Here is a 17,785-nt window from a genome sequence, read left to right on the forward strand (position 1 = left end):
CACTTTATTTCTGTTGCACGTCTACAAAAGTTTTAACTGACAATTAACACAAGTTTACATGTTGATGGTTTGTTGAGTCACCATTATGGTGATGAGTGTTTGCTTTAGTTGGTATCTTGACCCTGTGCTTTCCCTAGTTTTAATATTTATTAGAGTTTAGGTAGTGATTTAAAGTGTTTTTTGTTATCCTCAATTATGATATTGTATTGAATTAAATTAAACAATATACTGAAGGTCTATAACAGCACATTAAAATGTTCTAGCAGACATCAAGAATAAAACAGTTTGTCTCAACAATGGTGACAACCAAAAAAACTTAAATTACAATTTAAACAACTTAGAAATTATTCAAATTAGAAATTAAACATCATCAGAGAAAAAGCTTGTAAAATAATCTTATCATATTTTCCTTAGATGTTATTTTCTACAAAATTATGTTTTATATAAAAAACTGTCACAGCCGTCCAAAGAAATTAAGGAATGAAGAATGAAAGAGCCCAACTAAAGCAAACACTGATCACAATAACGATGACTTTAAACAACAATAAAACATCAAGTCATGGATGTTATGCTGCAGTATTTGTGAAGCACAAGTGGTATTTTGACATATTTCCAAGATGAATAGTGGGTGTGGCTCATGCTTTCACTGTGATTTGATAGGATGAATAAAAACAGGATGTTCCTGTAATTTTACAGTAGTTTGTCTGTCAGTCATCTTTAATGACTGAGGTCATTCTACACGTTTCTTTGTTTAAAAGTGACTTTGATGTTTTTAATAATGAATTAACAAGGCCTAAAGGTCAATGTTATTCTCATCAATAAGCAATTTAAGTATATGAATAGATGAGTGAGTGAGTGACAGAGTGTGTGACTAAGGGAGGCAGGGATGGAGGGAGGTAATGACTTGTGAAGAGAAGGATTTTTTTTAATAAAATAAATAAATTGAATGAATTCAAAAGAATTGTGTGTGTTTCTTAAATACAGACATTTGTTAAAGTATGATAAAATATACAGAATAACTTAAAAATAAAACACACACTTTACTAAATGGTGTTATTAAGGTAATAATAACTTACCTATTAAGTTAGATTTTTTTGTATTTATTCAATTGGAGTAACAATTTGTGCCACATATTAACTGACATATTTTGCAAAAAAAAGAGAATAATAAAAATTATTGTATATTCGTTTTTTATATATAAAAAAGTATTTTATAAATAAAAAATATTTCTCATTCATGACACATCATTTTTTTAATTGTATTTCCATTGTTATTAAAAAATAAAATGAAAAAGTATCAAAAATAATAAAAAAGACCTTTAAAATGGTAGTGTAGCCTATGTACATTTCTCCAAACCATTACAAATTGTACTTTTTTAATGTCTTTTGATGTTAAGTGCAATTTTCAATAAAGAGTTTATGAAAAAAAGATTTCCGGTATAGAACGAGTTGTGTAAAACAAGTTTTTTTTTAAACTGCCGTAAATTGTTTCGGCCGGAAGTAGACGCACTTTCGCGCATGCGCGGAACAAATTGGTTTCCGGGACGGATCGGGTAGCGACATGACCCAACTCGGACATATTTCTTACCAGCATGCATCTCACGCTCACCGGTGATCGGTTCTGCGCAGAATTTGGCCATGTCAAACGAGCCTAATGTTGCGTCCATCTTTTTATAATACAATGTAAAAAATGTTCCGTAATTTTTACGGATACATACCGGCATCTGTGGTTGCCAGTAAAATTCTGTAAAAAATACAGGAAAAGAACGTAAACAGCTTTGTAGTTTAAAACTTCAGGGCTCAAACTTCAAGCTGTGTATGAACTTAATACATTTGAGTCTTTTATATTAACAGAATTTCTTTATATAAAATGAAAACTTAATTTATTTCTTTGTAATTCATTATTTAAAACTTCAAAGTCACTTTTAAACAAAGCAGAACGCAGCATGACATCAACATCTCATTGCCTGACCTTGACTTAAACACAGACTCCACTCTTCAGCATAGTGGTGACCCACAAAACATTTACTATCAGAAAAGAAAAGAGAAAATACAAATTCCGTAGTTTTTACAGAAAAATACCGGCAGCTGTGGTTGCCAGCAAACTACCATTAAATTACGGGAACATCCTGTTTTTATTCATCCAATCAATTCACAGTGAAAAACATGAGCGACACCCATTATTCATCTTGGAAATATGTCAGAATACTGAAGACGATCGCCACTTCTGCTTCACAGGGACTGCAGCATAACATCCATGACTTGATGTTTTATTGTTGTTTAAAGTCACCCCTATTGTGATCAGTGTTTGCTTTAGTTAGGCTCTTTCATCCTTCAGATGAAAAATCCAGTTTTCTTTGGGCTGTTATGACATTGTTTTATATAAAACAACATAAGAAAATGTCCAGAGACAACTACAAATTTACAATAAATCATGGCTTATTATCTTAAGTAAGATAATGCACCACATTCAAAGTTTTTATTTTTGAATAGCTGGCTTAAAAGAAATAAGCAATAATGTTAATAAGTAACTAATTAATATATACATATAGAATGAAAGACTGTGGTGTTCCCAGGCTGTTATTCAGCGAACACAGCCACTAGCACCATAAATACATTGCACAATGCACAGTGTTAATTTAGTTACACAACAGGCTTGCTCGGCCTCCAGTGTCGTGCAAAATGCACTTGAATGAAAACATGATCTTGGCACATTTTTTGGGCAGTCTGGTAAGCTTAAAGACAAAAGTTTAAAGCCATTGTAGCAGCTGAAGGGGAAGGGCCATCCCTGTCCATCAGGCCTTTATGCCCCACTAGGTGGTCAGTACGCTCACCTCCTATCTGTGCTGTTCTCAGCCAATATGGGATGGTTCTAAATGCACTATATGAGATGGCTGCAAGTAAGGCAGAATCTGCAAGCCGGGCGGAGGGCTTATGTGTTTGACCGTGAAAGGGTATATGGTGTACTGGGACTTCTACTTGCTTTAGATGTGATCAGTGAACTTGATATTCTCTCTATGCATCTCCACAGAAAAACACTCTGTTGACAGTGGAGGGCATGCTCTCTGCAGTCTCTCTTGTCCAAGACAGCTTGAAATCCAAAAGAAACACTGAACACTTTAAGGAATCTTTAAGGAGCCAGTAGACAGGTGTGACAATCTGTCTCTAGAGCCCATTGTGCCACCACGAACATATAAGATATATTCTGGGCAGGCTCCTGCATACACATCGGGATCAGCTGTGGATTTTTACAGACTAGAGTAATACAGTGTCCTTGACAAAGTAGATGCACAAATTAATGGGAGGTTTATGCAACCAGGCATTCAGGCTTTAAAAGAACAGGAAAACTCACTCTTGACTCCCATTCCACGCAGCAGCAAGAACATATCCTGAACTGAATGAGGAAGCAATGTTGAAAAACAAGTACAAGTTCAGCACAACTGCAGATGCTGTGCATGCTCTGAAAGAAATGCCCCCTGACAAGAAATTGCCCACCAGTATGTTCAGGGTAATGAAAGGAGAAGAGATGTTTTGGGTCCTTCTTTGAGTAAATTTGTGTGGATGCACTAGAGGGAATTTCTAATACTTAGTATACTTATTTTTATATATGTAAATATGTTGTTGAAGTTGAATTTTATTATTATTATTTATTTTTTTGCACATAGGATCTTTGCTTTTTTTGTTGATGAGACAATGTGTATGCTGAGATCAGCAGATGTTTAAATAAAACATATTTTGCAGAAGGCATGAAGTTTTGGTGGGTGATTGGCATGCTAGAAAAATAACAGTTTGATCATGCATTGAGTGTTGATGTAGGTCTTTGTTCATTGTTGTTTATCAATGATTTCAAATAAGAATCCTTCAATGTTTTTTTAGTGCACACCATTAGCACAAATGATGAAAGTAACAATTGAGGACTAGTTAAAGCACAAATTATCCAAAATAACTAACTTAGTTGAAATCATTTGCTGACAGCTTGGTCCACCAGCTAAAAACTCCCAGCTGTGCCCCTGCTAGAAATATCAGCCAACCTGCACAATTTTTACTTGAAATATACATATATGTACATTCATTTTGATAGAAGCGTTAGCTTAAGGGCACATTTATTTTGGTGCATTGTATTAAAAAGCGACTTGCAAAATAACTGGCTTTTTTTTTTAAGACGGACATAGCATAGATTTATTTTTTCCATAACACAAATCAAAAATAACCAATGATTATAGTAGACAAAGGGGAAGGGTAACTATAGACGTTTTTATTTAAAGGCACAGTAGGCTCACAGCTGCACCTCAGTGTTTACAGGTGATGTGTTGTGGAAACTATTAGTAGTTTAAAAAAACATCCAAATGTTCAGGGCTTGGGGAAAAACTATTAACATTCATTGTAAAAATGGCAGTTAAAAAAAACACAAATTCAGTAAATGTGTGTTTAACAGAGCATATATTCATTATACATTCATGCAAAATGAATATTGAACACTTTTTTTGACACGTGTTGCGCTGAAAGTACACATCATCTGAGTAATTTTTAATTTTGCAAGCAAACAAGATAAGATTTTTATTTCAAATCTTGACGGTAAATCAGCCTGTAAGATAAGACAAAATCTACAAGGAGGATGTTTTTTAGTTCTTCTTTAAAGATCGAAAGAGAACCTGAACAACAGAAAAAGGAGACGTAATGACACAAGCATATGGATAACTAGAAGAACAGAGGTCTTTGGAAGTGAAGATGTCTGATATAACTTGTAAATAAGTTATTAAATAATATTGTTCCATGGACGTAAAATATAATGAAGCCTTTAAAGATTCTACATGCACAACACAATGCCAAAAGAAAAGGAGCTAATGTATCGGACAGCTAGGGAAATCAGTTGGCCGTTTGGTACCTATTTATATTAATTTGAATATTAGTCATTATCATCAGTTTAGATCAATCTGGCATTTTACATCCTCAAACACTGGAGTGCCCTGGGAGCCAGTGGCGTTTTAATCAACCGTTTCGATAAAAGACAGTGTTAAAGAAATGATTTGATAGAGCTGTAGAGTAGTAGCAGATGGGTGTAGCTATGTGGAGCGGCAGTTATCACGCAAAATGGAGTTTTCAGTCCCGGTTATGGTGGAAGTGATTAGCCGGAAGAACAGCAGCCTCCAGCGGAAGTGGCGGTCTGGGGTTCGTCATCGACAATCTGTACGCCTCTTCGCGCTGTGCTTGTGTGGCTCGTGCCATTACCACGCGATCTCTCATCCGCTTGAGCGCTCTCCATCATGCCTACGGATGCCAATGAGGTAGACAAACACTTATATATACATAGGACAATTCAAAACAAACACTGGTTGCATGGGTAGCTCTATTTGTTTATTTGTATTATGCACTGTTACTTTTTGTTCAACCCTGTTGTGCTGTTATTATACACCTTGCTTTCAGACATCATATTTGAAGGAGTGACATCATGAAACGTCTTTACTATTTACAGTTTATTAGGAAATTCAGTTGATTTGGAAAATGATGTCAACAATTGAATGTGACATATATATAATGTTGTTTTCTCACCAGATCTAAACATTGATCATGTGTTGAATTTTATATTTGGTGTCTATAGCCTATGCCCGTACCCCATAACACATTGTCACATGACCCATCATGAGACACGTGCAGCGTTTCCCATACAATGCATTTACTTGGGTGGTCCACCCAGGTATATTTATGGCCACCCAAGTATATTTGGCGTCACATTTTTTTATCCATCTGTGCTAATGACTGTATCTGTGATCGAATAACGAGTTGACAAACAGCGCTTATTTCTCTCTCTCCTGACTTGTTTGGGATGAGTGAGAGCGTGTGAGCGGAGCATTAATATTTCTCTGCGAGTGGAGAGCGCCTTCTGAAAATTCCGCTCTGCTCGCTCAGCCCTCTTCGTGATATACTCTTTTCCTGCTGGATTATTGTCCTATGTACACGGCATGAGCCTGAAGCCTAAATAAAAGCACAACGGCATGCTTATCAACTACAAACGCCTCATCCATTTGCGGAGGTGCGCGGACGACAAGAGGTTGGAAACAGGCTCATTTCAATTTAAAAACATTATAAAATTTATATTTAATACTCTAAAGAAGACATTTTGTCACTTACCAATGTAACAGTTGCTTTTTTGAAATAAAACCTGAATAAACCTTGATGTCATATCTGGCCTATGCCGACAAATGTGCTCTACGCAGGAGGCATGCAGCCTTCAAAGATTTAGCTACTTTGTCCAAGTTTCTTAAAGTGCATTCTAAAATGCTGTAACGATAGACCTATTTCACAGCGTGACGTGTACAAACTGGAAGTAGGGTAAACACTTGTCTGGTCAATGCTCTGGCTCCGTTCACTACACAGAACAGTTGCGGAGACCAGAAAAAGTTAGGCATGTAGCGCTTATGCTGATTCGTCTAACATGTATCAGACCTTGATGAAAGAAAGAAAAAAGAATCACTCAAAAACAGTGTTTGTTTTCCCTATTTTTACATCTTGTAAACCATGAATAAATCGGACAACATAGCCATCATTCAGTGATTTTTGTGTGATGATGTTGTATTATAAATCAGGATTTTAGCAGCGGTTAAAGTGACTGCATCCCGTTGTAAAATACAGTATAATGTGACAGATAAGTGAGTATAAGAAAAACAGATAAGTGCTAACACGTGATGACGTCACAATGCTATGCTAAAATGCTATGATTATATGCATTTACCAGTTTTTTTATTAATACTAATGGTTTTATTTTGTCTGAAGTAGAACTATTTGATATGTACACAGTATACACACAGTATACATATAGTAGTATATGAAAAAATAGTATATAGTGTGACATTCAGTGCAAAGCCTTTGAAAGAGACCTCCTAGAGAAGGACTTGACTGTCTACTGTGGTATTATAGAAAGTTGAAAGTATATAAAAGGAACATACGTTTACACAGGTCCAGAAACAGCTCCTCTATTCCTTTGTTTAATTTGGCTGATGTGTGATAGTGTTTTGCACCAACAGACTCGGCATACCTAGAAAAGGCAAAAAAGAATGAAAAGTTTCAGAATCCTGCACCATGTTTTACATTTTGGATTGCTAAGATTTGTTGTACTGAAGGTGATTGAGAAAAGTGGGCAAAACATCTTCTTTATTATCTTATCTAGTATTTTTAATACAATAAGCAAGATGATATGTAATATTTCTAGTCATTCCTGCACTATTGTAACAATAGAAATTTCCAATCACAGCTTATATTTTGTCTTGAATGAACTATTGTTTAAAAAAGCTGTAAGGGCTACAACAATAATATGCACACATACTGTATATCTCGTGTGGATTGATGTTCACATGTGATTTGTCTATCATGTGACCAGCCCATCTATGCAACATGTGATCATCATTCTAGTCAATAATACACACACGATCACACACACAGATACTGAGCTGCTCACTGTGTTAAGAGATGTAAGGGTGTGAAAATTTCAGATCATGGTTATAGTGAACAACATTATGGGTGCGTTTATATTTGGCATTAAAGGCGGGGTGTCCGATTTCTGAATTAGGCTTGTTAAGACAAAGCCGGGCAGAGTACCAAAAAAACCTTGTAGCCAATCAGCAGTAAGGTGCATAGTGCACAGGACAAACATTAGTCGAGCGCTGACGAAAGAAACACACCCCTACCCCCAGGGCTCTAGAGCAGTGGTTCCCAAAGTGGGGGTCGCGTAGTGGGGGGCGGGGGGTCGCGAGATGATTTACAGAAACTTAATAAAAAATAAAAAATTGTATATGTTAAAAAAGGTAGTAATGATGCGAGTATAAATTTAGGATAATTAAAATAAACTGGAAATAAAACTTCCCGACCAATATGACTGGATAAGGTCACCATTTAATGTAACCACGGAAAATAATCTGGCGTCAGATATGGAAGATGCGCTGATAGAACTGTTCGAGTTCTGGGTTTCTGTTGCGCTGGAATATCCACAGTCGTCGGAAGCCGCGTTGGATGTACTCATGCAATTTGGCTCAACGTATTTATGCGAAAAGACATTCTCCGGGCTGACATTAAGAATAAACACAGTTCACGGTTTAACGTGGAATATGATCTGCGGGTGGCGATCTGCTTTGCTCCGCGCACAGCGCCCATCCATCACATTAGGCGTATTTTTCTGAATACAAAGTTATTGTTGTATGCGTGTTACAGGCAGCTTGTTCGTATTCTGTCTTTATTTCACAGTTATGGGATGTATTTGTTTTTGTCCGTAATTTGTTAATAAAATAGCCTGGCTTAGAGATTGTGTTCCTTTTTGTTTTAGCTCTGTCAGTATGTAACCAAATCGCAAATCCTTACAAGCTGTCGGAGGAAAACACAAAGATGAGAAAGGAGGGGGAGGAGGGGAGGGTCGCGGGTCGTCAGCAGTCTAATATTGGGGGTCGTGGTCTGAAAAATTTGGGAACCCCTGCTCTAGAGTGTGACCAATATGGTCGCAAATGCGACCTTATTTTTCCAATGGTGCGACCAGCCGTTCGAGGGAAAAAATGTCTCTGCATCCCTGTGATTCAACAAACAGACACACATTAGGCCCATATCGTGGTCTACTCTAAACCAATCAGAGATAGTGAAGAGTGACCCCCCTCTGATTGGACGTGGACCAGGAATTCCTGTACGTGTTAGTACCAGAGGTCCCGTTAACCGAAAAAAAATTCTAACAGTGACGGGAAAATCTGAAGGACATCCGTCAATTTGGTGGTTCATAATGAGGGCAATTTGTAATTTCCCGTTTCCCTTCAGCGTGATATGCTCGCAAAGCGACCTGAGTGTTTTCACCTGTAATGGTTACTGACTAGACATATGCGATGCGATCTGGGAAACCCGTCGGATGTCGCGCTGGGACACGGGAAAGACAGTTCACCTATCAAAGTAAACCACATAACATGAAGAATGAAGGAGTATCAATGCACATTTCCCGCCAGTCCTGTGTAAACTATGGCATGCAAAGTTTTTTTATACAATGTTTTCGTGAGATGACAGAGCTCCCAGTCTGCAGCGCCGGAGATATTACCGCTCCGCTGCTCATGCGAGCCGGACCGCGATCGCGAAACATACAAGGGATGATCAAAAGTCCAGACACTATGCACATGATAAACAACGTAAAGCTTGCTTCACTGCTTATTTGTTGTTGTCTGTAATGTTTGTTACTTTCCTTGTGTAGTCATAATGGCAGAGCTCTCGTTCTTTAAGTGTGCCCTGCACCATTTTCCCTACTTCCGTTTTATTCAAACGGTTTTGTACAGTATTTTCGGACGTCACAAACATACTAATTACCACCTAACGCCACCTTGCACCATAGTGACGGGTAATAATAGATTATGAGGGATTTTTTATGAGCCTGTCAGTCAAAAGTAGGGACAATAAAAAAAGTATAGCGCAACCTCTGGTGTGTACGTTTGAAAATGCGTGTGCTGCAGTCAGAAAGAGAGAGGTGAGGAGCCGTCAGATAAACAGAGTGGATGTAGCAGGGGACGATGAGGGAAGATGAAATGAACAATTGACAAATTTTTCCTGAATAATGTTAAATTAAGGCCCGATCCGTCTGAATATCATAAGCAATGCTCTGACACAGAGCCGTCAAGCCCTGGTCCATTTATCTTGAGATCTTTTAAGTCTAAATTTCAGTTCACTGAAGCACTTTAACCACCAACACTTTTTCAGTAAGTTACCTTTCTTGTAGATTTGTGCTTCAAATAAATGACTTATAAACTTTATGTTGATCAGATTGTTAGTTAATCATTTACAAGTAAATTTTGCCTATATGGACATTAAAAAAAAGTGAACTGGTAAAACCAGTTAAAATGTTAAATGTGTTAAATGCGATGCAGTCTAAAATTTGGGTGCACTTAACTTTTGTGCTGGTGCACCTAAGAAAAAGTTAGGCGCACCAGTGCGACCAGTGCAAAAGTCTAAACGTTAGTCTAGAGTCCTGCCCCCATCTTTTTGTTTTGGAGATTTGAACATCAACAATGGCTAAGAGAAATCGCGCCTTTAACATGCAACCTGTATCTGGATGTTGTCCACATACACATTGAAAAGCCAAGTGTAAACACACTTCTGATCGGAATGCTATCAGATAAGCGTGTCCTGATCAAGAGGTAGTCAAGGACGCATTGTGCTCGGATCTCAATGTAATGTAAACGCAATCCAGCCAGTTTTTCTACATTTACCTGCACAACTTCACAGAAAACCCCGCCCGCTATCATTAATCTCTCGTCTGACCGAAGCCTGTCAGACTGCGGAGCAGATGACAAATACAGCGGAAAGTTTACTCTTGCACAGTCGTTAATTTTCCCACAAAATCATTGTGGATACTTGATTATAGTGTATCATTATTTGCAACCTACAGAGGATGCATATCAAATCACACAACATGTTTTACTTGACCACTTCAGCTTCATCATCACATAGGCTATTTGTGACTGCCATGAACGGGTTTTACTCGCACACACAGCTCCAGTTGTGTAGGTGAAACGCATCATTTGTCTATTTTCATGTCACAGACAAGAATAGCAACACTATACCAGCTGTTTCCAACATAGGCTACTTTTGTGTGTGTGTATATTTAGGTCACAGCAAAAACCGTGGGTAACCTTATTGTTGCATCCCTAATATCAAAATATCCACAAATGTGCACATTTTTTGATTAAAGTCCTAATAAGTAAAGCACTCTCATCACAAACTCACAGGAGCAGATTTGAATAAATAGGTGTGTCTCGAGTTATTTTGTTCCGAATGTCAATACTCCAGATTTACTTACATTATATTCTTGATAACTTTGTTTGATGCTGGACAGGCTTTTTTTAAATATGATGCGATAATACTTCCTGTTAGATGGTATCATGGTAAACCATTAAGTCTGTGTTAAGAATTTATTTCACACTTATCACTCAACCAAGTTGTTGTTGAAAAACATCACATTCTATAAGAGATAAAAGATAAACATACCCCTCAGCTTCCTCTACTGAAACATGCCTTTCCTTTTCCAGGTCAATTTTATTTCCTATTTAGAAAAAAACAATGAACAAGAAATAAATATCAAGCTATAGTCATAATCAGATCAACACACAATCTTTCCAGCATTTTCAAGCCAACATAAATGGAAAAATGGATATCCAATGATATACTACACATTTAGGATTTTCTTTAGGATTTTATTAAAAGTGGTTATATTTTGTGTTGTTTACGTATTGAACTTTACCAAGGCTACAAAACACAATGGGCCTCATTCATGAAACATTCGTAAATATAGGAATAAATTCCGACTGATTTGCGTGTAAATAATAATACCTGGTGCTCTTCTGATTGGTTGCTGTTATTTAGAATATCCGAAAAAGTTAGCCTACTTGTGATTAGCAAGTTATTTTTACAGAATATTACTGAATATGAAGTGCAGTAATAATCTTCTCCACTTGTTTAAAAAGGACAGTGACGAGCTCTGCGTTTAACCAAAGTTAAAAAGTAAAAAATGATAAAAGACGGGCAAAATAACCTGTGAAATGTCCCTATGATACATAGTGCATCAAAATGCGGTATCATCAGTTTGTCTTAAATAATAAAGAACGTTACGTGCAGTCTTACACACTATTTTACACGTGGTATGGAGTACATCTTTTTCATATCAACTAACATTTTGAAAATACAAACATTTTCATGAATCCGAATATTTAAGACAAAAACGACTTAACAAACGATTTACACAAAAAAAATCTTTCTGCTCGTGCTTCATGAATGAGGCCTAATATATACAGGTCTAAGTATTTTTAGACCCATTTGTCAGGATTCTACACATTTTACGTCAAAATCCACACACAAATCTAGAAAAGTGTAAATGATCTTCAGATTGATTCCATTTGGGATACAAAAATATGATATAAAAACATGTTAATAAATGTTGAGTATAAATGTACTCACCTACTATACATAAACATATTTCATTCCCTAACATTTTTCTTAATTCTTTTACCCAGTTTTTCACCTGTAAAATAATGAGGTAGATTAATGGAGGCACAGAAAAGGAACCACATTAAACCAATATGACTTCAGGGGGTGATGTTGCATTCTATAAGACAATATAAAACATGAAAGTTGCTTTTACTCTGTCAACCTGAGATGAAAAAAATGTACCTTCTGAAACGAATCCTCATCTGTTACATCATAAACCAAAATGGCCCCATTGGAGTCTCTGTAGTAGATGGGGCCGAGTGCATGGAAACGCTCCTGACCAGCAGTATCCTGTGATCAAATAATAAAAAAAACGTTCACATAATGGGTATAGCTTTTTGAAGTTCTTGATTCTCAATATATTTTCGAGTCTGTGTACTGTACAAAATTATGAAGAAATACAATATCAAGCAGAACTTCAAATTAAGACTGTTTGTGTTCTAATGCAATTTATTATATAAAACATAATGTAAATATTGTGGTAGTGGAAGATACTTCATTTAAAACGCTTCTCTAAACACCAGTCTGCGTCTTTGTTTGTGTAAAGGTTGTTTGTAAAATAACATTGTAAAATATTGATAGAAAAATGTGACTCACCCATATGGCCAGATTGACTCTCTTTCCTGTGATGTTCAGCTTCTTTGTGAGAAATGAGGCCTGCAAATACAAAAACATACATATTACAGACAGGAAACAAAGCATAAAGCATAATCAGAGCCATTGAGAGTGAGAGTTCTTCCAACAGTAGTCCGAAACACTTGAGCGTCATGTGATTCATGCAACCTTCAGATAGTTCCAGGAAGTTATGTTTTCTCTTTAAATGCTTTATTTCATTAATTTTTCCAAATAAATGGCTTTCGTGTTTAAATGGGTTCGAAGTTTATCTCAGTTGGTCTGTTTAGACGCAGTTCTATGCGTTACAGGTAACTTCCGGGAACTTTTAAAACTGAGAAAAAACTGTTCCATTGGAGTCAACATAGAAGAAACGACTCTCCAGCTCAATGGCTCTGAGCATAACCTGTCTACACCAGATGCGATCGCAAAAATTGAGGCAATTTCTTGGCTGAGGTGTGATCATGATACACATTTTTGTTCTAAAACATGCAAAGAAACAGCGGAGAAAACCAATTTCATGACCACAACAAACCATAAAAAAGAGTGACTTGGAAAACATGGCTATAGTCAAAATCTTTAAGATCTTTAAGATGTTCATCAGATGTTTTCCAGATCTTTAGCAGATATCTTACAAATGTATCTATACTATCTGGAGAATAATTATGGATGCAACACTTACCAGTTTAATGGTTTACCGTGGTAATAACGTCCAACAGTTAGTATTACTGTGTCATATTTTAATATTTGAATTACTTTTATACCGTAACGTTACCAGTGTTACTGCTTGAAAAACCCGTTCACATTTTGCGTCTAAATCCGTGCGGAAAACGCGGAGCGCAGGCAGCACTCTAAAAAGTTTAACTATTTCCATCTTGATGCAGCGCCGATGCACCTACAAAAATGTGCACGCCGAACCGTTTTCGTGCCATGACTGCGTCGCTCCCTATTTGGGCGTGCCTACATTTAAAAAAAAAAGAATATGCACTTTTTTGACACATCCAGAACATCCTAAACCGCAATAATAATGATTACGCTGATAATTTTGATCACTATAAACATGATCTGAAATTTTCACACAGTTACATCTCTTTAGGTGATCTCCTTTATTATATACTTTTAAAAAGATGGCCTGTCTGTTCAATGTACTCATTTAGGTTGGATTAATTGTAAAAAAAATAAAAAATGAAATTCATGCAATTAATTGTGCCTCATGGCCCCTACATAAATTCTATAATATAAAAATATATTCTACTTTGAGACCAATATAGTTTGCTGTTAAACAATATTTATAAAACAGTTACAAAAACAGCACAGATATACATGTGATACAGCTGCAACAACAGATCAAGAAATATAGCCTAGATCATAACAAGTAACTTACACTGAAGACACGATATAGCCAATATTTTACATATTGTTGCTTTGCTTACAAAACAGTTAAAGAGGCAACTGCTGTGCAATATAGTGACTTGAATGACATTATCTTTAATATCTGTGACCGTGACAAACTAGGCTATGAGCAACCATGCTAATGGGTTAGTATGCAGAATGCAGGCAAACTTCTTATTAGGCACGAAGTGGCCTAAAAAGTTTCGAAGCCGGTAGATGTGCTTGGATGTCCCAGTCAGAACTGAACTGTTTACAATACAGCAACTGCTGGTAGTCTATGCTCAGCTGCAGATTTTGGTTGATCTTGCAAATTATTACGTTCAGTAACTTATTACTCTGATTCAAACTAAGAATTCCTACTGTTTTAGAGGCACATTAAATGCTTGGCTGCTTGTTAACATAAAGTCCAGTGAAAAGGGTTCACCCAAAAATGAAAAATAAATTATTTTGTTTACTCAATTCAATTCAGCCAAGTCATGCATTTCAAAACATTATTCTTCGAAACAGAGTTTGTTTTCTAATGAAAAAGCTTATGTTAGCACAATACTTATATCGTTAGATGTATAGGTTTGTAATAACATATGAAACAAATCAGTCAAATGACGTCAAACTTTCTGAACGGTATATAGACGGTTTCATTTTAACAACATAAACAAACGAGTGCCTGTAGATTATTTCTGATAGACCAGAAGAACCTTTACTTGTCTCTCCAATATTTGAGAGGGGGTTTTAACACTAGGTGGCATGGCATTTCACGCACTGAAGCCATTGGCACATGCCGTTAAGTTTAGTGTCACCTCCAGTGTCACATCCGGTTTTTAGTGGCATATGCCTATTCAAGGGCTCTGGCATGTGCCACTATTTAGTGACACCCCTTGTTTTTAGTGGTTATGGTGGACTATGAATAATTGTGTGAAGCGCAATAAAATGAATTATTGATGAAAGGGACATCAGGCCGTTCGCTTGGTACATTACCGCATACCCTAACCCTACCGGTGTTATGCTGAAAAATGCACCCCTGCCAGATTATGCACCCCCTCATCCCCACAATGGTTAGGGGTAGGCTTAGGTGTTAGGGGAGGGGTTAGGATTAGGTGTGGGGAGGGGAGTGGTTAGAATTAGCCAATCAGACAGCGTGTGTTTGAAGGGGGTGCTTAATCTGGCAGGGGTGCATTTTTCGGCACAACACCGGTCGCTTGGTACATCACCGCTTATCCATCCCCACCTGAACACATTGTGTCCGACATTTACGTCCGAATTTTACGCATGTTAAAAAATAAATACGACCTCGCGTTGTGTCAATCACATTTACACACTGCTTTCGATATTTTCGTCCGTCATAAAAAAGTTTGGACTGGGTTCGATTTTCAGATTTTTGCATCCATAGCAGGTTTTTTCAGAGGCGTTTTAAAAATTCAGAGACACTGTACAAACGAGCGCCAACTACAAAGAAATGCATACGAAAATTTCGGACTGTATGTGCAAAAGAACTTAACCCTAACATACCACTGAAAAAACCGGACATGCCACTAAACTGAGTGGCATATGGCTTCGACATTCAACAAATTGCTAATTTAATAAAATGAACATACAACAAAATTCAACAAATTTAATCAAAATAACTACAATTATTATACAGCAAAATAATAATACAAATTAATATAGTTCTATTATTAGCCACTAGCCAAACACAAACCGGGTAAAGACATCTTTTAAACGTATAACATTCATTTTTGCTCTGTAACCTAAAGTTATCGCTTTACATACAATTAACCTTATCACATCTGATATTCAAACCTCTAATCTGTGTTTCCTGTTGCTCTTAATGTGGAACACAGTAATATGACGAATGTGTAGGCGTGTCCAGGTAAATGTGTGTGAATGTGTTTATATTGGAAGTCGAGAACTTAGACCTCAAAGTTTTATATGACGGTTTACACAAAAGTTTAAATTAACCGTTTCTACTTATTTAATTATTTAAGTTTAAACGCATCGCACTGGACCAAAACTAAACACACCTTTAATACATTGCTAAGACGAATGACGTAAGGTTATTATATAAACAAACATAAAAACTCAACAAGCTAAACACCAACACGAGTTGTTTATTTTCACTATAAAGGCAACACTCCGAAACGCGTCGTTTTTTTACACATTATACACGAACTCAGACTAGATGCCTAAAGGTTGAGCAACCCATATAAGCACTGGAAGGTATCATTAAATCAACGTGTCTTATACATGCATGTGTTACCTGTAGAGTGGTGATGTGTTTGTCGTTGAATTTATTCTCGCAGTATCGCAGTACCAGCGATGTTTTGCCGACGCATCCCTCTCCAAGCAGCACCACCTTGAACGAGTACGTCTTCCCTCCGGCCGCAGCCGCCATGCTGACACAACAACAGAGCCTCAGGTCCGAGCCTCTACCCGATCACAGCGGCCATAGAGCCGCACGCGTGAATTAGATGCGCGGAAAGAACGGCCGAAACGCGTTTCCGAGCAACTTCACGCGCGGATTCCTCTGTTTAAAACCCAATTCACTTCCGATCAATCTCTGCGATCAGTCTAATGGCGTTTCGCTCTGTTACGTCACCGGACAACGATCATGTGATTTACGGGGAGAATGCTGCTGGCTGATCAGTGTCTAATATCGGACAAACTCTAGTTATTCCTGCAGGTGGCGCTCGGTGGCCCAACTCACAACTAGCTGAATAGCAATAAGTGACATTAACATATCATGAGGCAGTCTTTAATGCAAAGGAAATTTCTACAATGTTTATTGTTTTTAACTTATTCAGTAACCAGAAAAAACTCTGATTGGATAATTGTGAAAAGCGCTGAAAATGTAACGTACCACGTTAAGTGCCCAGCGAGCGATCTGCATAGTACATACTAAAAGTGATGGATTTTAATTTAAACGAATATAAAATGGTCAGTGATAGTCAAAACAGAATACTTATAAAAATAAAATTATGTAAATCAATTTGCCGGAATTTGGGGTCAATTTCCATAGAACCCAACATTTCCAATTTTCCTCTTGACCCTTCTACCAGATTATATTTCTGTTCAGTTCGTTCTGGTCACAAAATCATATGACTTTTTAAATCAGCAGACGCAATAAAATATGTCAAAACGTACATATTAAAATAAGGCATAAGGAATTTTTTTGGTGGACAAAATTTTTAAACAATCCAGCATCTTTGTCATTTTAATTTCCTATTGTGAATGAAGTTGAGACCCATCTTCACACACTAAGGACAATTGAGAGACTTATACACAACTACTACAAAAGATATGGACCTTCAGTGATGTATCCAACACAAAACATTAAGAGTGAAGTGTATGTAAAGTTTAAAAACAGTTATTATGGGGGCTTCCTACAGAAAATATATTTGTCTTGATAAACTCTGAACCCCAACTCAACTTTATTTATATAGCGCTTTTTATTAATTTCATTGTTACAAAGCAGCTGTACACGAACATTTTGAGTGTAGGCAAAACATTTAAAGTTATACAAGTAAAAACAAAAAAAGGTGAAAACACAGAAAACAGGCACACACACGAAGGTTCAAATAACCCCAAATACAAAACACGGACTCACAACTCCACTCACACAAAATACAGACGTACTAATAAACACAGACACACACACGGACAAACAAACACACACGGATGCGCAAACACACACATGCACAGACAAGACAGTATTCAAAAGGGGGCGAGCAACCCCAAAGTCCAATGGAGAGAAAAAAACTTGGGAGAACCCAGGCCCAACCATGGGTTTTCAG

At 37.0% G+C, this 17,785-nt stretch overlaps 1 protein-coding gene across 1 annotated transcript; it reads right to left on the reverse strand.

The window, feature by feature from the left end:
* Positions 1-4,234: 4,234 nt before the first annotated feature.
* Positions 4,235-16,608, reverse strand: rab21 (RAB21, member RAS oncogene family). Its single transcript, XM_056748691.1, has 7 exons — positions 16,252-16,608; positions 12,591-12,650; positions 12,177-12,284; positions 11,964-12,027; positions 10,998-11,052; positions 6,944-7,032; positions 4,235-5,267 (listed from the first exon to the last, which is right to left on the reverse strand). The coding sequence occupies exons 1-7, from the start codon at positions 16,384-16,386 to the stop codon at positions 5,125-5,127; spliced, it is 654 nt and encodes a 217-aa protein (XP_056604669.1). The 5' UTR covers positions 16,387-16,608; the 3' UTR covers positions 4,235-5,124.
* Between the last annotated feature and the right edge of the window lie 1,177 nt (positions 16,609-17,785).

The sequence above is a fragment of the Triplophysa dalaica genome, chromosome 5, assembly GCF_015846415.1.
Source record: "Triplophysa dalaica isolate WHDGS20190420 chromosome 5, ASM1584641v1, whole genome shotgun sequence".
Classification (NCBI taxonomy): Eukaryota; Metazoa; Chordata; class Actinopteri; order Cypriniformes; family Nemacheilidae; genus Triplophysa; species Triplophysa dalaica.

Excerpts from the sequence above, each read along its gene's own strand:
- rab21 (XM_056748691.1), bottom strand. The coding sequence starts at position 16,386 with ATGGCGGCTGCGGCCGGAGGGAAGACGTACTCGTTCAAGGTGGTGCTG. Across the intron at positions 12,285-12,590 it reads GAGTCAATCTGGCCATATGG|GATACTGCTGGTCAGGAGCG; the intron begins GTGAGTCACATT and ends ATTTGATCACAG. Across the intron at positions 5,268-6,943 it reads GTTTCTGGACCTGTGTAAAC|GCATGATGGAGAGCGCTCAA; the intron begins GTATGTTCCTTT and ends TGGCATCCGTAG.